Source organism: Schistocerca cancellata, chromosome 6 (assembly GCF_023864275.1).
Source record: "Schistocerca cancellata isolate TAMUIC-IGC-003103 chromosome 6, iqSchCanc2.1, whole genome shotgun sequence".
Classification (NCBI taxonomy): domain Eukaryota; kingdom Metazoa; phylum Arthropoda; class Insecta; order Orthoptera; family Acrididae; genus Schistocerca; species Schistocerca cancellata.
This window is the reverse complement of record NC_064631.1, coordinates 131,474,125-131,500,418: the sequence shown is the minus strand read 5'-3', so window position 1 is coordinate 131,500,418 and position 26,294 is coordinate 131,474,125. Positions and strand designations below refer to the sequence as shown.

The 26,294-nt window shown below is 42.3% G+C and overlaps 1 protein-coding gene across 2 annotated transcripts in view; it reads right to left on the bottom strand.

The window, feature by feature from the left end:
• LOC126191239 (venom dipeptidyl peptidase 4-like) overlaps positions 1 to 26,294 on the bottom strand; it is a 198,283-nt gene that overhangs the window by 145,590 nt on the left and 26,399 nt on the right. For both annotated transcript variants that reach the window (XM_049932045.1, XM_049932046.1), the window contains exon 2: positions 7,081 to 7,243. In XM_049932045.1, the coding sequence (XP_049788002.1) occupies positions 7,081 to 7,173 (93 nt within the window). In that variant the 5' untranslated portion in view covers positions 7,174 to 7,243. The remainder of the gene's footprint in view (positions 1 to 7,080; positions 7,244 to 26,294) is intronic.

Below are 26,294 nucleotides of genomic sequence, written 5' to 3'. Positions count from 1 at the left end.
TCACATGATGATGCTGATCAAGTTTGCTTTAAATAAACGTTATAACGGTAGTGAGCGTTAGTTATCTTCTAAATTGGACGTAGTGAGTTGATCATAGTCAATAATGCCTTTAAGGCGACAAAGAGACCATTAACAATACCTCATTAAGTTTGAACGAGGTCGTATAGTAGGGCTACGGAAGCTGTGTGATTACTCTACGGTTCTGCAGAAAGACTTGGCAGGAATGTAGCACATGATTGCTGGCATCTTTGGTCAAAGGAATGTGCTGTCGCAAGATGACAGAGCTCCGGACGGCGACGTGTCACTACCGAGAGGGAAGATCATCGTGTTTGGCGTATGGCCCTGACGTATCGTATTGCATTTGCAACGGTGATTTGAGCAGCAGTTGTCATCACAGTGACACAACAAACTGTTAAAAATCGGTTACGTGAAGGACAGCAACGAATCGGACGCCGTATAGCGGGCATTCCACTGACTCCAAACCATCACCATTCACGACTTCCCTGGTGTCAAGCGAAAGCTCATTGCAGGGCAGGGTGGAGGTCTGTTGTGTTTTCTGATGAAAGCTGGTTCTGCCTCGGTGCCAGTGATGTCCGTGTGTTGATTAGAAGGAAGTCAGTTGATGCCCGCAACCAGCCTGTCTGCTAGGCGTACTGGACCTACGCCTGGAGTTACGTTCTTGCGTGCGATTTCGTTGACAACTGGAGCACTATCGTGGTTATCGCACGTATCCTGAATGAAAATTTGTACGTCAGTCTGGTGTTTCTACCTGTTGTGCTGCCATTCATGAACAGCATTCCAGAGGGAGTTTTCTAACAGGATGACACTCGCCCAAGGACCACCGTTGTAAACCAGCACGCTTTACAGGGTATCGATATGTTGCCTTGGCCTGTTCGATCACCAAATCTGTCCCCAATCGGTGACATATGGGACATCACCGAACTCCAGCGACATCCACAAACAGCAAAAACCGTCTCTGTATTGTCCAACCAAGAACAACAGGCAAGGAACTCCATCCAACAAATTGAGATCCGGTATCTGTTCGACACGATGGATACACATTTGCATGCTTGCATTCAAAATTCTGACAGTTACACCGGTTACTAATGTAGATTTATGTAGCAGCACCACACATTTGCCGTGGATTATTTAATGCTTACATTAACCTGTTACCTAGACAAATGTCTTCTGGAAGTTTCATTACTCTAAATTAATCACTTTTTTCTGTTGCGACATTTTTCCGACTTGTATTATAAATCACCGAATTACGCAGTAACTTGGCACATAGCAGGCACAAAGACTGTAATACGTATTAGTTGACCAAGGTATCATTTTATCATTAGGACGTGTAGCTCGCCAGACGGTCAAACTGTGACCCCATGTGCCACAGCAATAACAGAACCTCCATTGGCTGAAGTGAGAAACATGAATGATGAGACTGGCTCGGTCCGAGTTAACTGTCAGTATATCCGTGTGACAGAACCCTAAATTTGGCAACACTTACTTCGGTAATGTTAAGTTTTTAGTCACCGTCAGTTTATAATGAATTCTACTGTAATTGATGAAAGTATGTGAATGCAGCTTGCCGCTAACTTGGTGTAATGTTTTGTCTGTACAGAGGTGTATCTGTCGCCTTTATTACCCCTTCACTCTCACACACAAATCGGTACAATACAGTTAGGCCCTCCTGTTTTATCTTGAGGCTGATCCGTGATAAGACAGGCAAACAATTATGCTAATGGAGGATTCTGAGTATTTTCTCGAATTTCATTCGCTCTCTCTCTCTCTCTCTGTCCTTTATCTGTGTACAGTTTTAAATATATTATTTCATTTACGTGGAATCAGCCCAATAGAATCTCTGGTGGAGCCCTTCGTCTTAATATTCAGCGGCTGGTTTGCTGGAAAAGATCTTTACATTTGTTATTATTGTTAAGCGCTGCATTCAGTTGGGAAAAATCGATCGTTTGAACAATTCGTTCATTTTTACGACAGATTTAGAATTTCAGATGTGGACGAAGCCTTTTTGGACGATTTTATCAAAACTCGGTGACTGCAGGCTCTCTTCGTCACAGCTGAAACTTCCCCACTAATTACAGGGCCAAGGCAATCATCAATGATTCAGACAGAGAACTCATTCGTCATTCACTCTAGAATAAAAGGGTCACAAACCTTATTTCTGAGGAAAATAGTATATTCAATCCATCTCCATTACATGTTCCGTTTTCTGTTGATTCCAAGTCTTACTTAATTTTCGTTTACCGTTTTTCTCTATCCACCAATAACCCGCTAGTGGCACAAACTTTAATAGCTCGCTTTAGCGAGAAGAAGAGCAAATATGTCTCTTTTAGCAACCCGACAATCTTCCAACAGATACTTCCGAAGCTGTACTCCTTCTCCCTCTATAATAACCATGGAGAATACATCTATGTATCTCTGTTATTCCAAAGAATAATCTTACTAGAAAAATACCTTGGCGTCGACGAGCTGTCGGCGCATATATTACTACAAATCCGATCAGATACTTTCTAAAAGTGAATAAATGTGGATGATTTGGTTGACCATTATTAATTATTGCGTGGTAGAGGGTAAATTTCCGTGGGGAGATTACAAGTTGTACCGACTGTTTTGGGTTTGACCTACTGAATAAAAATATGCGTCAAATGTGGAAAGTATATGATTTATTTTAGTCATATCTTATCTAAGGAGGCAAAACCTCAAAAACTGATAATACGGGTGGGTCCAAAAAAATGTATCCACTGTTTAAAAGTCCATAATTTGCAAACTAATTGACGGAGTTGTCTCATTTTTAGTGAAAGTGTAGCTTAAAGACCAACTTCAAGATATCACTGTAGGTGTTCGAAATGGTCACCATTAACATCCACACACAAACGATGCCGCCGGACTGCAGCGCGAACTACTTACTGCAACGTGTTCAGGTGGATATTTGCACATGAATGTACGATGGATTCTCGAAGTTCATCCAATGTGCGTGGCTTTTGTCGATAAACGACGTCCTTTAGTGTTCGCCACAGGTAAAAGTCCAGAGAAATTAGGTCTGGGGAATGTGGTGGATACTCCACAGCACCTCTACGGACTATCCATCTTCCTAGTAGATTTTCGTCGAGATACGCCCTAACAAGATTTTGATAGTGGGCTGGGGCACCATCTTGTTGAAAGTAAACTCTTCCGTCTCCATACAAGTCTCGAATGGCAGGTAAAATGGATGTCTGAAGCTTCTGAAGGTACACCTCACCGGTAACTGCACCGTCAAAGAAGAAGGCCCGATCAAGCCCAGGCAAGACAACCCACACCACACAGTTATACTCCTGGCAAATTCACGGCTTTTTCTACATGGTTGTTCGGATTTTCGGCCCAGTAGATACAATTGTGGCGATTTACTGTACCATTGAGTTCGAACTGTGCTTCATCAGACCACACAATGATCTCTGCAAACTCTTCATCGTTGCGCACCATGTTTGTAAACCACTCGCAGTGCTCCATTCTACGATCTGGGTCGTCCTCGTTCATTGCGTGTAAGAATCGTGGGATGTAGCACTTCCACTTTGCTGTCTTCAAAATTCTCCGGACACTTGAGCGACTTGCTCCAGTATCACGGGCACACTGTCTCACAGACTTCTGTGGTGAGCGAGTGAATTGTTGTAACACACGATGGGAGTTAGCTGGACTTGTTAGTGTTCAGGTCGTCCAGATCGTTGTTTGTGTACATCTTTAACTCAGCCTTCGGCTACAAATTTGTCTCGAATGCGACGAATCGTTAAACGTGTCGGTGGCTCTGTTTGATACTCATTTCGCCATTTCCGTTGAACCTCATTAATGTTTTCGTACTTAAAATACCACTTCAAAACTGACTTCCTTTCATCGAATGTAAGCCTTGCGCCAGCCATGTTTACTCGAGTAACTAGGTGCAACTAAGAACAAAACACTGACTATCTGGCGACTGTCATCTGACAAAACAAAACAACGCAATACAACGCTTGTGTGGCGATTGCCGGAACTACAAACTATTACACTACCAAAGACGAGACAACTCCGTCAATTAGTTTGCCAGTTATGGACTTTTAAACAGTGGATACATTTCTTTGGACTCCTCTGTATTCCCTCGTACATTACGTGTTCCCACTTCTCGCTGTATGAGATTACATACAACAACGTCGAAGATGATCGTTTTGGTGGTCCAGGTGCTATGGTGCGGGGAGGCATAATGATGCATTGGAGTAATAACCCAAAAATCTTTTAAAACAGTGCTGTCACTGGTTAATGCTTTTGTAATACTGTACACTGCACTCCTTCACCAAATGCGTCTTCACAGATATGCATTCGGCCATGACTTCATCTTTATGAATGACCAAGCGCAACGGCATCGAACAGCATTTACTCTTGGGACGACAAAATATTGAGCGAGCGGATTGACCTGCCCCCGACTTAAATCCCATCGTGCACGTGTGGGACTCCTTACCAGCCATGGAAGAACGCTGCAGAGAATGCACTGCCGTCATTGGTGATCACTCACTCTATTAAGAACCATGTCTCACCTCATTTAATGTCCAGGGGACCCCCATAAAGCATGGTGACCTCAGGGTAACTGTTGCCTTTCAATAAAAATATCATTTCTGTTTGTCTCACTGCGTTTCTTTCAGTTACCTTAGCTGCAGTACACTGTAGCAGCTCTTTCTACGTATGGTCCAAGTTTTATCGAGCTATGCTACTTGACAGTCATACATAATGCGGGAGTTACTCCCGTTCTTAAGTTTAGTGCACCAGTTTATTTACTTACCGTACTGAGGACTCATAAAACTTCACAAAGAAATGGTAAATGACCTTTAAAATCACGTAGCTCGCGCTCTCTTAAGTCATTGTGGCAGAAGACTCGTCTACAGTGGTAACGCATTGGGTCAGTACTTGCACAGAGCGAACCAGAGCTACACCGATAAAAAAATTAGAAGATTGTTCAGGGATATTTTCTGAATATTTTGGTTTGAGGGACCTGCAATTTCTGGTGCCTTGTTTCAAACTAATTACGTTTCGCTTGATTTTGTGCTGCCATTATTTTTTGTAGTTACTGTATATTATATTAAAAATATGTGCAAAATAGTGTAAATGTCTGTAATATGTGCTGTGGCTTCGTTTGGAAACAAACTTGTTCCATTCACTCCTGGTACTGGGTGTGGACGACAGTAGCGCCCACTGTACTCTTTGTCCTCAAACTTTTGGGGACTGATGGCCTTTCAGTTTAGTCCCTTTAATCTCCAAATCAACCAACCAAGCTCGCATTCAGTACTGCTCCGTCTATCTCGGTTTAATTTTTCCAGCAGTCTTAGTTGTACTGCAATAGTGATACGCAATAGTATGGACAGGTGTAATGATGTGGAGTTGGCCAATATACAAGTTAATTCAGCGGACTACCTCTGGGTAGCCCACAATGCCTTCAAATACGATGCTCAACATTTTAATATATTCCCTCTTGTTATGCAAGTACTGCTAGTACTACAGAAAAAAATGAACCTGACCTTTTTGTAGCAAACTTAATGTAGTTAAATTTTGCACTTGGGTACATTTTTGACAGAGGCTACAGTTTTCGAGTTATTCAAGTAAACGCATGTGAAGATCACTTTTTTCTGGAGTAATTCAAAAACTATGGCCTTGGGTGAAGACGCAGCCCAGCACAGAATTTTACTACATTAAATTTCCTACGAAAAGGTTCTGTTCATTTTTCTGTAGGACTAATAATTTGCATGTAGCGAGTGAGAGAATATGAAAATCTTGCACATGACAATTGAAGGCGCTGCGGGTTGCATAAAACATGGTGGTAAGGGCAGCTGATATACCGGGTGATCAAAAAGTTAGTATAAATTTGAAAACTTAATAAACCACGGAATAATGTAGATAGAGAGGTAAAAATTGACACACATGCTTGGAATGACATGAGGTTTTATTAGAACAAAAAAAAACAAAGTTCACAAAATGTCCGACAGATGACGATGGCCAGCAAAACGTCAGTAACTGCTACCGTGACGGGTGAGAGGTACGCCGATATGTTACAGAATTGCATCATCCCCAGCCTGGCTGATAAACACCTGCTGGAACATACGATGTTTATGCAGGATGGCGCTCCACCCCATATTGCTAGACACGTGAAAGATCTCTTGCGCGCGTCGTTTGGTGATGATAGTGTGCTCAGCCGCCACTTTCGTCATGCTTGGCCTCCCAGGTCCCCAGACCTCAGTCCGTGCGATTATTAGCTTCGGGGTTACCTGAAGTCGCAAGTGCATCGTCATCGACCGACATCTCTAGGGATGCTGAAAGACTACATCCGACGCCGATGCCTCACCATAACTCCGGACATGCTTTACAGTGCTGTTCACAACATTATTCCTCGACTACAGCTATTGTTGAGGAATGATGGTGGACATATTGAGCATTTACTGTAAAGAACATCATCTTTGTTTTGTCGTACTTTGTTATGCTAATTATTGCTAATATGATCAGATGAAGCGCCATCTGTAGGCCATTTTTGACCTTTTGTATTTTTTTGGTTCATTTAAAACCCCATGTCATTCCAAGCATGTGAGTCAATTTGTACCTCTCTATCCATATTATTCCGTGATTTATTCAGTACTTCCATTTGTACAGAGGTGTCTATGAGAAACCAGATCCTTCCATTTTACAATAACTGTATGTTACAGGTTTTTTTTTTTTACTATTGTGAAGTTTGTTTCACCGAAACAAAGGCAACTGCAGTCATAAACCGAATAAATCATAAATACTTTATTATAACTTTGCAATGAGGAACCAGAGACATGGGGGTTCCATACACCAAGATACACAAAAAATATCGCTGATCAACCTCAGAAATTTTGTTCGTGCATTCGAGTTCACGCTGTACACCCTCTCATGCATAGCCTAACACCAGCAAAAGCTCGTTCAATGGGGGTATCTGAAGACATTTGGCATATGCGCGCTCATTGTGCATTTGGATCATGAAGTGATATCACTCACATAGGAGAATGATCTGTCGTAAAGGGTAAAGGGATGTTAGTTAATGCTATATGGTGGCCTCACCTTCTTGAATTCTTGCCCCTCCATGCTGTTGGTTGACGGCCCCGGCAGTGGCTGCTGATTCGACTGGTAGTGGCGCGGTTGCTCGCTGCCCATAACACGTGGCGCCCACAGCTAGAAGACGCCCATGTCAGCCGACGGCTGTGGCGAGCGACCAGGCGATTTTCTGCAACATGAGATCAAATTCAAATGTTCAAATGTGTATGAAATCTTATGGGACTTAACTGCTAAGGTCCTCAGTCCCTAAGCTTACATACTACTTAACCTAAATTATCCCACACACCCATGCCCGAGGGAGGACTCGAACCTCCGCCGGGACCAGCCGCACAGTCCAGGACTGCAGCGCCTAAGACCGCTCGGCTAATGCCGCGCGGCCAACAGGAGATCGCCTGCTAGAAGCTGCTCATGCGCTGAGGATGACATATCGAATGTTAGCCTTACAGTTTTAATTGTCACCTCGAAAAACATTCAGAAATTGTACAAAAACATGTATGCTTGAACATAAGTGCAGATGCTAGACAAGCCTGCAGATTGCACTGCTGACTTTGACCACGAACGGCACTTGTTCAGTGCCCTAAATACGTTACAAGTGTCAGTGGTGGTCTGTATAGGTGTGAGAACATCATGTCGGAGCTACACTACTGGTCAAGAGTTTTGATCACCCGTGAGGAAAGCTACACACTTCCAGTATAGAAATCACACAGCCAACCGGTTCAAATAACTGTTCGGTACATTGACCTTGATTTCGACACCTCTAAGGATCGTCGTACATCCATATTTAAATTGGATGAAGGTGAGACACAACTGGTATAATTTTGTTAAAAATTGAAACTCCTCCAGCTGTACTTAAGATTTTATATTTATTTGGCTACCAGTTTCGACGTTGCGTCAACACCATCTTCAGGCCCGTACACTTTGATGAAATCAATTGTGTGTGGCTCAGTACTAGAAGTCCACGGTGAGACCAACATGTGCTCCACATGGATGGCGCGCAGTAATTAGTACTTCTAACCTGTAGTTACTGCCCTCAATCCATGTGGACCACGTGTTGGTCTCACCGCGGACTTTTAGTACTGAGCCATACACAATTGATTTCATCAAAGTGTACGGGCCTGAAGATGGTGTTGACGCAACGTCAAAATTAGCAACCAAATAAATGTAAAACCTTAAGTACAGCTGGAGGAGTTTCAACTTTTAACAAAAACCTCTAAAGATGTCCTTTTCAAAATTTTTGACATGAGCATATCTGCTCGAAACTCCGATCATTCCTTTCTCCCATTGTAGCTTTACGGTTTCTTAAAATTTCATTCTGACGAAGACATCCTTAGAGGGGTCGAAACCTAGTTATTTGCAACCGGTGGCTCTGTGATTCGTATGCTGATACGTATATACGGTTGCTGAGAGACAGCCGTGTTTAAAACTGCTATACACTTTATTTAAAAGTACAGACACATCGTACAAACTAAATAGACCAGCAAAATAAATATTTTCTCTCTCTTTCGTTAAGTGCAATGAAATATGGTTGAGATTTTAGTCTCTTCAGAGCTGCACAGACTCTTCGATTTCTTGAGTTAAGATTTGGTTGTGTTTGTGCATGATACTGCTGTCCAACACGTCTCTAAATTTTTCCATAGACCTTCAACATTAGATGACCTCCACTTTCTGAACTCCGTGTCAAGTTCATCCTGTAAGAGTTCAACGGGATTTAAGTCAGGTGGCTGACTTGGCCAAATCATGTTCTTCAGTAGTTCCCAACATTTCTCTTTTTTGTTGCCGGCCGCGGTGGCCGTGCGGTTCTGGCGCTGCAGTCCGGACCCGCGGGACTGCTACGGTCGCAGGTTCGAATCCTGCCTCGGGCATGGGTGTGTGTGATGTCCATAGGTTAGTTAGGTTTAAGTAGTTCTAAGTTCTAGGGGACTTATGACCTAAGATGTTGAGTCCCATAGTGCTCAGAGCCATTTGAACCATTTCTCTTTTTTGTTGACATACTGTCGCCATAATTTAGAAGCATCTTTGAGATCGTTGTCCTGCTAGATGGTACGGCACTTTTAATCAGTATCCTGTGATTGTCTTCATTCTTTAATGTTCCACTATCACGTGACCACATACTCTGTAATCCGCAAAACGTCTTCCCACCATGACCGAATCTCCACCATGCTGAACAGTGGGCGTCACACACTACTCTTTATACGTTCTGCACGAAGTCGACGAACTAACATTTAACGATGGCTTCCAAATATTTCCCACTAAGATTCGTCCGTGACTAATAGCTTGGGCCATTGCTGAACGCTCCAATTTCTACGTAGTTGTGCCAATTGCAATCGATTCACATTATTTTGTTTGCGTTGTAAAGGTTCTTTTGCCGATGTACAACCCTTTACACCTTATTCACGGAGACGACGATGCACTGCTGAGACAGAGATTGGAGCTGCTGGCATACTGTTTACCTCGTCTCGAATTTCAAGTGAAATACGCGTCCTATGACACTTACTCTGTATGCATATGAGCTGGTCTTCTCTGTACGATGTGACATGGAGTCTTTCACGTCGTGAAACTCCTGCATTGGCACCACTTTCTTTGCAACGTATACACCACTGTAGCTTGAGCTACGCCAAGTTTTGTTGCTCTTGTCCTACTAGAACAGCCTTCCTGATGCAGAGCTACAAGTACAGCAGGTTTTTCAATTTCAATCTCCTGCTTCTGTCCCAATAGGAGATAATATGGTATGAATATGATCGGGTGTAGAAACACTCTGCTAGATGCACATAATGTACTGGAAACTAATGTGAACTGACTGCTACACAGACAGCCGAAGGAATGAAGGCTATTCGAATAGAACAGTCTGAGGTAATGGCAAGACAGTGTTGAAGTGGATAATCATCAGTTTCCAGTTTACCACTAGGCGAAGAACCTGTCGAATACACAATAGAAGTGTTTATTCTTTACAGGGTTACACTTTTTTTTTTTGGAAAAGGAGTAAGACAAGGATGCTGTCTATCACCTATCCTTTTCAACCTCTACTTGAAAATATGATCGACCAGTGCTCATTAGACGACAAAGGAGTAGAAATTGGAGGAAGAAGAGTAGAGTGTTTGAGATTTGCTGGTGACATGGTCCTTCTAGCCACAGGGGAAAAAGAATTACAGGATTCAGTGAACACCATTGAAACTAACAGAAAAACTATGGAATGAAAATTAACACAAAGAAAACAAAAGTATTGGCACTAGGAGGAAATAAAGAAATAAAAATTATGCTGAAAGGATAAATATTAGAGCAGGTGAAAAATTTTAAGTATGTTGGAAGCAGGATAGACACCGACTGGACGTGCAGCACAGAAATTAAAACAAGGATAGCAATGGCATTTTATAAGAAAAGGATAGTTTTCTACAGCAGTCTGGACAGAGAACTGAGGAAAAGACTCATAAAATGTTTTGTACGGAGTGTTCTTCTGTATGGCTTTAAAACATGGACTTTGAGGAAGAAAGACTGAGAAAGGCTGGAGGCTTTTGAGATGTGGACATGGTGGAGGATGGAAAGAAAAAGTTGGACGGAGAGAGTAAAAAATGAAGAGGTACAAGAAGAGTGGGAGAGAAAAGACAGTTGCTAGATGTAATAGAAGGGGAAAAATGGATTGGGCATATATTAAGAAAGAATGACGGACTGATAAAAACAGTTTTAGAAGGTTATGTAGAAAGGAAAAGGAAGTGAGGAAGGAAGAGATTTCAGATACTGGATGACGTGATGGACGGTAAAACATGCAGCAGCCTTAGGAAGGAAGCAATGGATCGCAGAAAATGGGGAGGCAAAGGACCAGCTAATATAGCAGGAAACTAATGATGATGATGACTTGTTTTGGGTTCTGAATAAGGATATGATAGAATATTTAAATCCCTGTTTTATCAACAAATTTATACTTGTGATAGGTGAACGGAAACTTTTGACGGGTAGTGTACGTGAATGCGAAGGTGGGAAAATTGTTCCTCTATGGGGGTGCTTCCGCAACAAAGGGAGAGACGTGTTTGGTATTTCAAGAGGCATCGTATCGGATGTTTCAAGAGGCGACCTATCGAAGATTCATATTGCATGCAGGGAAGGTGGGAAAGCATCTTCCGTTAGTTCACGACGCAAACGAAAGTGCGTGCTCAGTGATCGTGAGACTGTCACTGAAAAGGATTGTGACCAAAAATAACAGGTCGACAGCCGTAAAAGTCACTGTTGACTTGAATGTCGTACTCGCGAAACTATCAGTGCCAACACAACACGAAGGGAGCTCGGTAATTTGGGAACTGCAGGGCGAGCTTTAATTTCAAAACCACACATCAGTGATGCAAATGCCCATAACAGGAAAACGCGGTGCCGAAGCCTTAAAACCTGAACCATGGAAGAAAGTAAATTGGTCGAATGAGTTTTGTTCACACTGTTCCCAACTTCCGGCCAAGTTTACGTCCCAAGGGTGAAATATGGAAGGCGTCTGATGGTGGTTTAGGCAGCCATATCGTGGTACACCATAGGCTCCAAGGTTATTCTGCAAGGCTGCATTATAGCCAAGGATTATGTGACCATTTTGGCTAATCACGTCCATCCCATGATATAATATTTGTTCGGCAATGGTGATGCTGTGCTCCGAGACGACAGGGCACCTGTTCACACAGTTCTCATGGTCCAGGACTGATTCCGTGAGCGCGAGGATGAAACGTAGCATCTCTTCCGACAGTCACCAGATCTCTACATTATTGAGGCTTTGTGGGCTACTTTGGAGAGCAGGGTACGTGATCGCTAACTACCTCCATCATCGTTAACTGAAATTACCACTATTTTGTAGGAATAATGATATAAGGTTCCCTTGAAAACCATGCAGGACCTGTATTCGTCTATTCCAAGGCGACTGGAAGCTGTTTTGAATGCCAACGGTTTTCCTACTCCATATTAGGCTTGGCAGTGTGTTGTGTTTTTGGCTTTTCCATATTTTAATCCAACCTCTGCAGTTACATAGTTAATTTTTTGTGGTTTTTTTCGCAGATACACGTCAGTAGTTTAGGCACACCGTAGCACGACGCTAGACGGGCCAAAAAAAAAAAAAATGGCACAGCCCGTTGATTAATTTGAACATCGTACGGTAATAAGATTTCTGCACAAACCTCTACTGAGATGGTGGAATTGTACACCAACAACGCACTTTCGTATGACACAGAGCTTGGTTGTGGAGACGCTTGTGAAACAAGTTTGAAAGACAAAGAACTAAGTGGAAGATTATCTCTGCGTGAAGAATCTTAAGAGAAGTTGAGGCCCTAATACTCGAAGACCAGCGCATCACCAGCGAGGAGACAGTGGAAAGTGAAAATCAGTCATGAATCAGTGTTAAACATCTTGTATAACATTTGAACAAGACATAGGTCGCCGCCGGTTGGGGTGCTCAGCTGACTGAGGCAGCAGCGAAGATGTTGTAGCCGTGTCAGGCCAATACAGGTGATGTTTTTAGCGGCCTATACATCGTGTACGACTGCTGGGAGTATGACTACGACCTCAAGGAAAAGGGGCAGAGCAAGCAGTGGAAACATGTGGATTCTCCACAACAGCAAAGGTAAAGACACAACTGTGAATGGTCAAGGCGATACAGAGCGTCTTTTTGGGACCGCTGTGTCACGTTGTTAAAATTAGGTTCGTAAGGAGCAAACCGTTTTATGATACAATCGAAATCTCCTAATGAGACTATAGGAAGAGGCGTGACGAGAAGCTGTCTAATGTTTCTGCTCTCTGACAATGCCTGTGCTCATCCTGCACTGGACACATTCGCACATGCTGCTTCTCTACGCTATCAAAGAAACAGTGTTCTCCTTACATGGTACCTAATGACTACTCCCCTACTTTTCAGCGTTGCAAGCATTTGCAAACGACAAGATGATTTTAGTTGTTTTAATTGAATCAACTGTGGGAGCTTGGTGAAACATTGTAAATTAACTAAACAAACACTGTTTTTTTGCCATGTTTCACAAATTTTATTATGGTTACTGCACAACCTAGGTTTCAGGTTGAAAGCTCATTTTCAAGTGTATTACTGATTCCAAAGATGACAAAGCAAAGATAAGCATGATGATAAGGCAAAGATAAACATCTCCTTAGTGTATCGATCCTTGGCTTAATGCAAAATTACTTCAATGACAATTTTTTTGACAAATTACATATGGAATTTCACAATTCAGCAATTACGCTAACGTGACTAAACATACCTAGTAATAAAATTATGCATCAGCCCAGAACTTTTTATGTACTCGTGGACTGAGATCCAAAGTTTTACTTCTGTCTAGGAAATGTGATATCATCTAAAAGAGGTGAATATTTGTATTGGGTTTGCTCATCTAATAACAGGTGTGATGATATACATTTCTGTTTTTTAATATCTAGAATTTCAAAATGGCAGATTGACATCCCAGTCTGTCCATTGTAGCAGGACTGACACTCCTGGCGTATGATCCCGTAAGTCCCGCTTTTTGTGATGGCTGGCTGTTTGTTGTTTTTGCACTGAGCTAGCAACTCCCTATTATCCGATGAGCATAGAAATGCACAGAGAAACTCTTTGTCTTCAAAATGTTACCTATCCTGTTTGACGTTTTTCCTATAAAAGGTAATCCGCACCATTTCTTTTCCAGTTAGTCTGTGTTGTTCATTGGGGCTTGCTTCTTTATCTTTTTACTTTGAATTTTATTAATGATGTCGAGGTCAAATTCTTCATTTGTTGCTATTGTTTTATTGTATCATGATTTTCAAATTTTCGAGGTACAAGTATCCTGAACAGCTAAATGCAAACATTTGTAACCAAGTCATCCGTAGTTGGGAAGAATGTGTCGCACTGAAATGTAAACACGCAAAGAAAGGCCAACATGATAACTAAATTTCGCGGCACAACCCGAATTTTTAAGTTGTGATAATTAAGACTTTATGACCAGGTATGGCCAAAAATTCGGCTCGCAAGTCGTGCTCTGGCATAATACTAAACCTGGCTGACACTTTCCTTGACTGACTTGGGTTTATATTTCAAACTTCTCAACAACGTAGATCCAAATCAAGACAAATTTTGTGTATAATTTAATATTTTTGGCACGCTAAAGACATAGTTTTTATCTGGTAGAAACTTACAACGTACAAACATGCGCAGATATTTTCACAGATTTTCACATTCATATTGATAGAAATTGTCACTTATTTGGTTTCATAATCGAAAAAACGTGCAGCAACATTACGGAGACGTGAAAACTTGACCTCAGGAAATCAATGCAGACGTACTGAACACTCTTAACGTTAAAGAGTGTTGTCTTTAAAACGGAAATTACCTTGCAGATCAGCCAGTTACATCTGCAGATCCACAGTGGCGCTTTCAACTGAAACAGCAAACGGTCTCGAAAACAGCTCGAAAACATTTAAGTTCGCTGGACTGCTTGCCTCTTTTTGTGCAAACAGCACTAGACCTGTGGACGTCTTCATCCACGAACAAACAGCGAAAAGTAAACAGCACTGAGACATCGTTTCTGCCGAACTGAAAAGATTTGTGACGACCGAAAAACACCACACCGCAAAGCTCAGTGACGTGTCGCTCTGTTCAGGGGAATCCGAGAAGGTCCGCTCAAAACCGAGACAGGACGTGCCTGGGCCCGCACAATCTGCGCACTTGAAGTCTGGCAAGGCGAGACCGGACTTGCTTTATGACTACCCTTCGTACAACATCCCTTTTGGAAACAAAGCACTGTGTAGTGTTCTATACGTGAGTGATTTTCCTTGAAATGTGAAAGTTATTCTTTGCCTGTCCCGAGTCACAAGAATGTTTCCCTCCTCACTGGACCATTTGTTACTGGAGTCTTTTCTGTAACTGTCATCATCAGAGACCGACTCAAAATCAGCTATCACCTTGCGTAAGAGGCATGTGGAAGGGGCACTGAAAACACTTAGTAGACTGCTTTATTGGTATGTCAGTATGCATCTAGAGATGACGAGCAGCTGTCTGTCTGGGAATATTGTGCAGATTCCACAATATTATCCGTCGCGACGGCCTCTAACCAATGCGGCAGTTATTACGTCGGGAAATTCCCAAACGGCACTTACAAGGGAACCTCCCCATCACACCCCCCTCAGATTTAGTTATAAGTGGGCATAGTGGATAGGCCTTGAAAAACTGAACACAGATCAATCAAGAAAACAGGAAGAAGTTGTGTGGAACTATGAAAAAATAAGCAAAATATACAAACTGAGTAGTCCATGTGCAAGATAGCCAACATCAAGGACAGTGTGAGCTAAGGAGCGCCGTGGCCCCGTGGTGAGTGTGAGCGGCTGCGGAATCAGAGGTCCTTGGTTCAAGTCCTCCCTCGGTTGAAAAGTTTACTTTTTTTATCTTCGCAAAGTTATGATCTGTCCGTTCGTTCATTGACGTTTCTATTCACTGTAATAAGTTAAGTGTCTGTGTTTTGCGACCGGACCGCTAAACGGTGCGATTAGTAGACGAAAGGACGTGCCTCTCCAATGGAAACTGAAAACATTTGATCGCAAGGTCATAGGTGAACCGATTCCTCCACAGGAAAACACTTCTATATTCTATACGACACTGGTGTTGGCATGTGCGTCACATGACAGGTATATGTTGTTGACCCACCTAACTTGTACACTTGGCGAATGGGTAAAAAGATTCTTCTACCTTGCCCGATTTAGGTTTTCTTGTGGATGTGATAATCACTCCCAAAAAAATGATGAAAACATAATGGACGGACAGATAATAACTGTCTGAAAATAAAAAATTAAAATTTTCACTCGAGGGAAGACTTGAACCATGGACCTCTCGTTCCACAGTCGATCAAGCTAACCACGGGGCCACGGCGCTCCCTGGCTCACCCTCTCCTTGATATTGCCTATCTTACACATGGACTACTCAGTTTGTATATTTTGCTTATTTTTTCATAGTTCCACACAACTTCTTCCTGTTTTCTCGATTGATCTGTGTTCAGTTTTTCAAGGCCTATCCACTGCGCCAACTTATAACTAAATCTGAGGGGGGTCCGATGGGGAGGTTCCCTTGTTAGTAGCGTACTTGGCAGTGGCCATATCACAATGCAATGAGATATCGCAGTGCAGTTTTTGGATAAATCCACATATCAATGACCTAAACAATGAAATAGTTACTATTCTATAGAAGAAAATCAGTGCAAATACTGCATATTGTTTATTGGTAGACATAAAGGCCAACAAGACCGTCTCATCGACATCCGGTTGCATGTGCGGCAACACTAAACTCAGAGGTAGACAGTTCGCACCCTGGTGATGGAAGAAAGTTAATCTGCACTATTTTACTGACAAGGAAAGGAAAGTTGGTGACGTACGACAGACCCTGATTACCAGTCTGTGCTCCAATGTCTTGAGCAAAATTCCATATCCCTCCTCAGTAATCCGTCTGGTGGAACACTACATCACACACTTACACATACACACACACACACACACACACACACACACACACACACTACACTGTGCTATACAACACTAGGCACGCACTCATTACAGTCACGTACACGGAACAGTTACCCTCTAGACAGCCAACATCCTAGCCGCCTACGTGGCTTACATCAGGCACTGAGTCACACGAGTTCATCACTACGTCTTACCGCAATACAGCCAGCATTAACTTGTTATCAGTCCGTCATCTCTATGCAGAGTGGTTCAAATGGTTCAAAGGGCTCTGAGCACTATGGGACTTAACATCTGAGGTCATGAGTCCCCTTGAACTTAGAACTACCTAAACCTAACTAACCTAAGGACATCACACACAACCATGCCCGAGGCAGGATTGGAACCTGCGACGGTAGCGGTCGCGCGGTTCCAGACTGAAGCGCCTAGAACTACTCGGCCACACCGGCTGGCCTATGCAGAATGGGAAATGGACAAATGGTGTATCAAACTGACCAGAGCGAGGTCTAGTTCTGCAAAAATTATTTAATTACTTTTAAGGTAATCACGCTTATTAAGAAAAATTGAAATACAAAGGTATTCGGAAAGTAAGTTAAGATCGGACGAGAAATGGAAGCCAATGTGAAGATCAAAAATGTTTTTTTTTTAACAGTTGTCTACAACTTCTAGCTACTTATCTACTAGTTGCCCTCCGACTAAGACATTGTCGTAGCGTTGTTCCAACTTTTCAGTGCCCTCGTCGTAGAAGACAGTCGCCAGTGCTCTCTCCCAATTCTCTCCGTTGGTCTACAGCTCGTTGTCTGTGCCAAAATGTTGTCTTCATAGTAAGCGATTCATGGGAGCAGAGATGAAACTCAGAGGGAGACAATTACGGGCTGTATTATGGGTGGTCAAACGCTTCCCATCTTCATTGGCCCTGCATAACGCGACTGAGAAGGAAACGCATGATGGTTATGTTATGTGGGCTGCATAGCTTCAGGTGAAAGACTCTCGTAGTTGGTAGGAGGCACTATTTGGTAGGCAATGTTACTTGCCCACTGTGCGCTTAGAACTGAACAGAGCGGCTTCACGCGATCGACGGGTGTACTTGAGACACTTCCCACATATCTGTGCAAAGCTTCATCAGATTCTCACAGTGGCGTCTATTTCGCGAACTATCGGAAAGTACTTTCCGAATCGTCTTCTGTTTCATGAACAGTTGCTGCTAGCTATGTAAATGACGTGTCAAAAAGACAGTCTTCAAGAATTTGTTATTTTGCGCATTAAAAGTTACACTGATGCGATATTTAACTGTCAAAAAGGCCCCCTTTGAATCAGATACTACATTTAGGACATTTTGAGAAGTCAAATGAGGCCTTAAAATGTTCATCTGTTCAAGGCGTAAATAAGATTACATCATGTGATCTTAGATTTATAAAATGGCTTCCTGCGAATCAAACACTGAATTCAGGACATTTCGAGAAAAGAAGACGCTAAGAAAGCAAACGAGATATCAATAAGATTATGCTTTCTGAACAAAACTTGAAAATAAATAAAGTTTAATTTGTTGTACATGATTCTGAGCATCATTAAAAGGCACGTTAAATGTATCCCTAACTTGTTTTATTTCTTTCTTTTAGACAAATCAAATCACAAAACATCTGACTGTCTTTTTTTTCGACTTTTTTTACAACCATCTCCGCAATGCTTGATGCTATGCTTAGCTATGGTTGTTCCTTCGTTTTTCCCCGTCACTATCGCGTCACCAACAGTCGAACTGAAAAGCTTTAGAAAGGTTGAAATATTCCTGATAGATTTATTTCTCACGTGACACCAATGAATAGCCACATCCGAATTTCTGAGCTCTCCTGACCTACCGAACCTACTGTTAAGGCTTCTCTATTGGCGACACGATACTTCTCGACTCCTTTTATACTAGAGACATCTGACGGTCAGTTTCGCTTTACGTAAGAACGTCCGGATACTTTTTATCTGATAGTGTACATGCTCTGCAAACTATTGTGAACTGCACCACGAGCTAGCGTTCCTTTGCGCTCCTTTCGCTTATGGAGCGGGGGTAGCTGCCTGTTTAAATGCCTTTGTTCGCGCTATAAGTACGCAAATTTTATTTTTACGGGCTGTACGGGAATGATACACAGAGCGCTGTACTGCACTCCTCAACTCTTCACTTAATACTGCTTCTTGAGACTTCGAAAGCAAGCTTTCGTGGGATAATTGACCGCAGTCTTAAAGTGACTGACAATTCAGGTTTTTCAGCATCTAGATTTGTTTAGTGTGGGTCCCACATATTTGAGCAATATTCTAGGATCGATCGCACGAGTCTATTGTAAGCAATCTTCTTTGTCAGCTAACAGTATTTTCCCACTATCCTAGCAACGAACGGACGTCTGCCACGTGATTTACCTATGGCTGATACCATTTCATATCCCCATAAACTGTTAAAACCCAGGTATTGTATAAGTTGATTCATTTCAATTGCGACTCACTGATACTGTAGTCATAGAAAACAAAGTTTTGCTTTCTGTGAAGTACACAGTTTAACATATCCGAATATTTAAATAATTTACAATAATTTACCAGCCTTTGCTCCACTATGAAATACTACGGAGATCTAACTGGATTTTTACGCAGATTTTTTTTATTATTTGTTTTAAAGTTAGTACGTTAACATAGATGACTGCATCATATGCAGTAAGTGTTAGGCTACTATTCAACTTCTCTGTGTAAGTACTGACAAACAGCATGAACAATAGAGGTTGTAGGGGTTGCAATATGCAGGGAGGTCCATTTATCGTGACCGGGCCAAATATCTCACGAAATAAGCGTCGAACGAAAAAACTATAAAGAACGAAACTTGTCTAGCTTGAAGGGGAAAACCAGATGGCGCTATGGTTGGCCCGCTAGATGGCGCTGACATAGGTCAAAAGGATATCAACTTCGTTTTTTTAAATAGGAACCCCCATCTTTATTACATATTCGTGTAGTACGTTAAGAAATATGAATGTTTTAGTTGGACCACTTTTTTCGCTTTGTGATAGATGGCGCTGTAATAGTCACAAACGTATAAATACGAGGTATCACGTAACATTCCGCCATTCTCAATCACCTGCATTCCTTCTTATTCATTTTATCTCTTACGTTGCTTTCTCAGCAATACAGCAGAAATACTCGTTTTCAACAAAGTAAAATCCTCTTTCTGTCACTACACAACACTGCTACGATCTCTTAACCATTTTCCGTGTTAGAAGCAATCTTCCTCAAAATATGAGAAAAATTAAAATCCTCCAGATCTTCAAAACACAGGTAATAGGGCCACCTTCTATCACAGTAGCTATCTGTATCAATCTGCGGTTCACTCTCGTTAGCCCCTCCCCCCCCCCCCCCCCCCCCCCATCCCCCACTCACCTTTGTGTACGCATTTCGCTATAGAAATTCTTTCTTTCTTAATTCCTCAATATTATATCATAGTTATTAATGTTACTACTATTATTGTCAATTATTGTTTTTATTAATAATGCAAATTATTCTGATTGTTACGCAATTATTTTTTTGTATGTGTTATTCCTGGTTAGATGTAAGAGAGGACCTTAAGGCCTCAATCTGGTCAGGGTGAATAAAATGAAATAAATGTCTTCCTTTGTAAAGGAAGATTTGAAGAACAGAGTCCAGCATTTTTGCTTTTGGTTTGCTTAGCAGACCTGAACGTGTGTCAGCAACATGCTAGGTGAAAAGACTTAGGGGATCATTCATCAGTCCGACCACTTATCTGCAATATATTAATGAGCTAAAGAAATTCCTTATACGACTCGGCAGTTATTATGTACGTTAGAATGTATTTCCTGTGCAGATCACGAGCCAAATGGTTCATATGGCTCTGAGCACTATGGGACTTAACATCTGTGGTCATCAGTCCCCTAGAACTTAGAACTACTTAAACCTAACTAACCTAAGGACATCACGCACATCCATGCCCGAGGCAAGATTCGAACCTGCGACCGTAGCGGTCACGCGGTTCCTGACTGAAGCGCCTAGAACCGCACGGCCACATCGGCCGGCTCACGACCCAAATTTATAACTTTTCATTCATTTCACTTTTGGGCTCATGTCATCTTCTGACGTTGTGAAATACAGAAAAACGAGAAATATTTTCGAGAAGCATGACCCTGCCGAGTTACATATCTGTCCATGCCTTGTTTACGTCAACTGAACTGTGTCAGAGATGTGTTTTGCGTTTCTCTACGTGATTTCTTAGCTACTTGCATATTCAGGTTCATAAAATGAAATGATAAGATTCAGTGACATAGCACTTTTGTGCTCCTACTATAGAAATAAGTTTATGAGATGGTAAACACAGAAGGTAAGTGATCTGATACGTAACTGATTCTATCTGCTGTGACTTAATTTTGTGCACATATGTAATATTCAGTCCAGAGCTGTAGTTCGTGGGAATGGAAGGCATGTCGCCACCGCAAGAGGAGGTCTTCCTGAGGAATTCCCGTTAGCTGTTTATCTGCAGCTGGCTTTGATTATCGCTAACCCCTGGCCCGACCACTTGGCAGAAAAGCAAACCGATGGGAACGTAGCCATCGGAGAAGGAACCGGTTCGTGGCCAGAACAATTGATAACCAAACACGGAAATTCCAATCTCAGTGAGTTTCTGTTGGAGTAATACAGATGCACCAAGTGGGACCGAGGACAGGACTACGAATTTGTAACGCCACATTTCATTGGCTGGAGAGCATACAATTAGAGAAAACCATTGCAAAGAAGAACATTGGATGCAAGGGCACGATAAGTTTTTGGCGGGAGAGTTGAATTAGATGGGTGCCTCGGAGAAGAAGATTTGGGAGCAGGGCGGTTCTCGGAAGATGCCACACTACTCGCAACCCATTCATGTTCTGAGACAGCAGCTTCGCTAGTGTCTACCACTGCGGCCCTGACAATAGACTTCTGCTGAGGCGCTGCGGGTCTTTCCATCGTGAATATCGGAGATTCATCCTGTGAGGAGCGATCGAAAAGTTTTCGGTTGAGGGCCTTGCTGCAACGTATATGTAACGTACACAACTTCGATGGGGCTGTACGTGTAGGCAAGACATTATTGTGGCATTTGTGTCTTTCCGAAAAGCATGCAGAAAATGCGTAAACAACTATGGAGACATTATTGTCAAATGGTCAAAACAAAACCAACGTGCTTTCTTGGCTGCCAAAACACAATTACTGGTAGACTTCCATCGGAGAATGAAGAATGTATATGGGGCAGCATGTCTGTCGAAAACCACCGTTGTAGACTGATGTACCAAGGGGTGCTGCTGCTTCACGGTACCGCACGTCCCCATTTCGCAAATGTCGTAAAACAGAAGTTAACCAACTCAATTGGGAGACACTCGAGCACCCGCCCTATAGTCCTGATCCCTCTCCATGCCATTATCACGACTTTCGTCTCTTAGAAAATGCCCCGAAAGGGTGACGGTTCCTGTCGGACGAAGACGTGAGCAGGAAGTTACAAACCTCTTCATGCAGCAGGACAACAGTGTTTACCAGTCGGATACCTTCAGCCTGATGCATCGGTGGAATGTTTCACTCAAAGCTCACAAAGAATTTACCTGACTGACATACCGATTCTGGGCTGTATTGGCTTCGAGCTGAAACTTTTCGGTCGCCTCTTATACGAGGGACGTTTGAAAAGTCCGTGCTAAGTCCGAGACATGGCACCACCGGTGCGTATCGACGTCATGCTTAGTCAGTGGCATCTTTGGAAAGAACGCACACCAAGTTTCAGCCATATTGGTCTATTTCTTTGTGTTTGGCATTCGTGTGAATCAAGGAAGCCGAGTGATTGTCAAAAAATGGACGAAAAAGAATTTCGTATGTTGATTAAACATTACTTTATGAAAGGGAAAACCCCTCAGGGGACTAAAGAGAAGCTTGATAAACATTACGGTGACTCTGCACCTTCGATTAGAACCGTTTATAAGTGGTTTAAAAATTTTCGGAGTGGCCATATGGGCACAAGTGATGCTGACCGTTCTGGACGCCCTGTGGAGGTTAGGACTCCACAAATCATTGATAAAATCTATGATATGGTGATTGATGACAGAAGAGTTAAGGTGCGTAAGATTAATAGTGCTGTGGGCACCTCGAATAAACGGGTACATAATATTTTGCATCAACATTTGGACATGAGAAAGCCATCCGCAAGTTGGGTTCCGCGATTGCTCACGCTTGACCAAAAACGGAATCTTGTGAAGTGTTACAAGGATGGTTTGCAGCTGTTCAGGAAGAATCCGCAGGACTTTAAGCGTCGTTTCGTCACTGTGGATGAAACATGGATACAATACTATACTCCTAAGACCAAAGAACATTCTGAACAATGGGTTACCAAGCGAGAATCTGCAACAAGAAAGGCGAAGAACATTCCTTCGACCGGAAAAGTTATGGCGACTGTGTTTTGGGTTCGCAAGGGATAATCCTCATCTGCTATCTGGAAGAGGGTAAAACTATTACAGGTGCATATTATTCACCGTTATTGGACCGTTTGAAAACCGAGCTGCAAAAAAAAACGCCAGCGATTGGACCGCAAAAAAGTCCTTTTCCATCACGACAATGCACCAGCACACACCTCAACAGTTGTGGTCGCAAAATTAATGGAAATAGGATTCCAACTCGTTTCATCCCCTCCCCCTCTATTCACCAGACTTGGCTCCCTTGGACTACTATTTGTTCCCCAATTTGAAGAAATGGCTGGCGGGACAATGATTTTATTCAAACAAGGAGGTGATTGCAGCAACTAATAGCTATTTTGCAGACTTGGACAATTCCTGTTATTCGGAAGTGATCAACAAATTAGAACAGTGTTGGACGAAGTATGTAAGTCTAAAAGGAGACTATGTCGAAAAATAAAATAGGTTTACCCCAAATACGTAAGCAGTTTTTATTTTTGCACGGACTTTTCAAACGCCTCTCGTACCTAGCCAATACAACGTGGGTCTTCAGTGAATCTTCTATAAAGCACCATGGGAGGATCTTGCCCTGTGAACAGTTGGTCAGTCTTTTTTCCTTTTCAGAGTGAGTAATTCACAGTAAATATTTCTTCATGACGTTTATGCTTATTTGCAATGGTTCAGTATATGTATATGACAACGTTAATGTTTATTGCTTGATATCCCATATCTGTGTATCTCATTCCTAAAGTCTTTCAGGCCCGTCTACCTGCAGTAACATATTTCAATGGATATGGAGTAAGCAGCCAGGTGCCCCGCTTAGTGAATTAGTTGATTCCTTGAAAAACAGACTAGCTTCATGGAAATAAAAATATTCTGAAAATTGAAGTATCCATGTGAAAATTTATCAAATCAGAATAGCAGACACAACATTTTGGCACCCAGAGTGGAGAGAGACATTACAATATGCATGATAATTAAGTACGAAGAGTCACAGGTTTTGGTTGTACACCATCTTTTCCTGTTTTTCGCTGCATCCGCTAATGGCATAATACGAAATATGTAATGAATGAACGGTAGTAAATTAATTTTGCAATCTAGATTGCCTCTATTGTTCAGCCTATATATCGAGGGAGTACTGAAGAAGATAAAAGGATTAGGATTAAAATTCAGACTGAAATTATGGCAGTGATAAGATTCGCTGATGGCATTGCTATAGTTCAAGAAAGTGAAAAAGAATTACACGGCCCGTTGAATGTCCTTGAACGAGGACTACCGGGTATTTCGGGAAGAACTGGACCAGGGTTTACAAACCTTCATTCACCTTTTTATTACACAGTTTTATTGACGATTAAATTTAACAGTTTACTCAGTGATTAAATATCGTTGACAAAACGGTCACGAAACAGTTTTAGAGTACTAATAAACATCAACAGAGATTTTGCGTGCTGTAAGTTAAGAAACAATCAATTAACGTGGAAGGCACTTAAATCCCAATTAAAACAAGCCGAATTAGTTAACTATAATTATAATATTGACTTAATTTTCGGTAAGAACCTGGTACAAAATATCATCATAACAAGACAGACCTTAAGGCTTCAACCTCATTACAGAATAAAACAAGGTCTAAACTTACGATAGCGAAAGCGGCAAGGCGGAACATTTTCCGGTATACGAACTCTCAGCAGTACATGAATAGTACATTGCCATTAATGAACATGATAATAAAATCTCCAATACATCTGCTACAAAAGTAATTTTAGAATGAGATTTTTAGTCTGCAGTGGAGTGTGCGCTGTTATGAAACTTCCTGGCAGATTAAAACTGTGTGCCGGACCGAGACTCCAACTCGGGACCTTTGCCAGGAAGTTTCATATCAGCGCACACTCCGCTGCAGAGTGCAAATCTCATTCTGGAAACATCCCCCAGGCTGTGGCTAAGCCATGTCTCCGCAATATCCGTTCTTTCAGGAATGTTAGTCCTGCAAGGTTCGCAGGGGTGCTTCTGTAGTTTGGAAGGTAGGAGACGAGATACTGGCAGAAATAAAACTGTGAGGACGGGGCGTGAGCCGCGCTTAGGTAGCTCAAATGGTAGAGCGAAAGGCAAAGGCCCTGAGTTCGAGTCTCGTCCGGCACACAGTTTTAATCTGCCAGGAAGTTTCAAAAGTAAATTTAATATACGGGAAGAAGAAGGTAAATAGTTACCCTAATGATGCTATACAATCTAATGGCCACGTTATTAATCGGTCTCTTGATACATTAGGACTGGCGGACACTTTGGGTCCTTGGACTCTAGTTGCTGATGCCAAAATAGCTGGAAAAGTGCCGTTAAGTAACTTAACTTCTGCACCGAAACTGCCTGACAATATGGCGTGACTTAATCACAAGTTCCACGATCGAACACAGGACCACGTACTCTCTAGCGTTGGCACAACTCGTCCGCGTCGTAGTCAAATTCAGCTCTGCCGGCCACGAAAGACCAAACCGGAAAGGAAATGCATAGAGGGAGATGGTCACGCGGTGCATAACGACCAGTCCGTGCTAGGACTAATGTAATCGTCAGTCTGCTACCTGGCATACAAACCACACCTCAGTACATTGAAATAATAGGGCTGAACACAGCATACAAAATCAGATATAACAAACAAGAACTCATGGGACAATTTATCATAGGATTCAGCACTTTCGACCACCCTGACCCACTGACTTACAACCGATCACAAATTCAAGGCGAAACCTGAGAAGCAGTATGTGCTCACACATGAAGACACCAGAACCGTATAATTAATAACAAGGCCTACTTCAGCGCTAAGGCGAGCGGAATAAAACATTAAATAAAACCGCAGGTGAGACTAGTTGACCTACTGTAGCACAAATTAGTAGTCATTTAAAATCCAAATAAAAACAAACAACCAAACTTTAAAAACGCTAAGCCGGCCGGAGTGGCCGTGCGGTTCTAGGCGCTGCAGTCTGGAACCGAGCGACCGCTACGGTCGCAGGTTCGAATCCTGCCTCGGGCATGGATGTGTGTGATGTCCTTAGGTTAGTTAGGTTTAATTAGTTCTGAGTTCTAGGTGACTGATGACCTCAGAAGTTAAGTCGCATAGTGCTCAGAGCCATTTTTAAAAACGCTAAAATGAGCAGATTTGATTTTTACGGTGGCTTACTGCAGAACCACACGAATGCCAAGATTTATGCTCTTGGAGCAACCGAATGCGTACAGCACTTAAACTGGTAAATTAAATGTTACATACGGTAATTGCCCACAAGGTGAGAGACCATAGCCAAATATTTTAAGCTTCTGAGCAGGAGAAACAAAGTAACAAATATATCA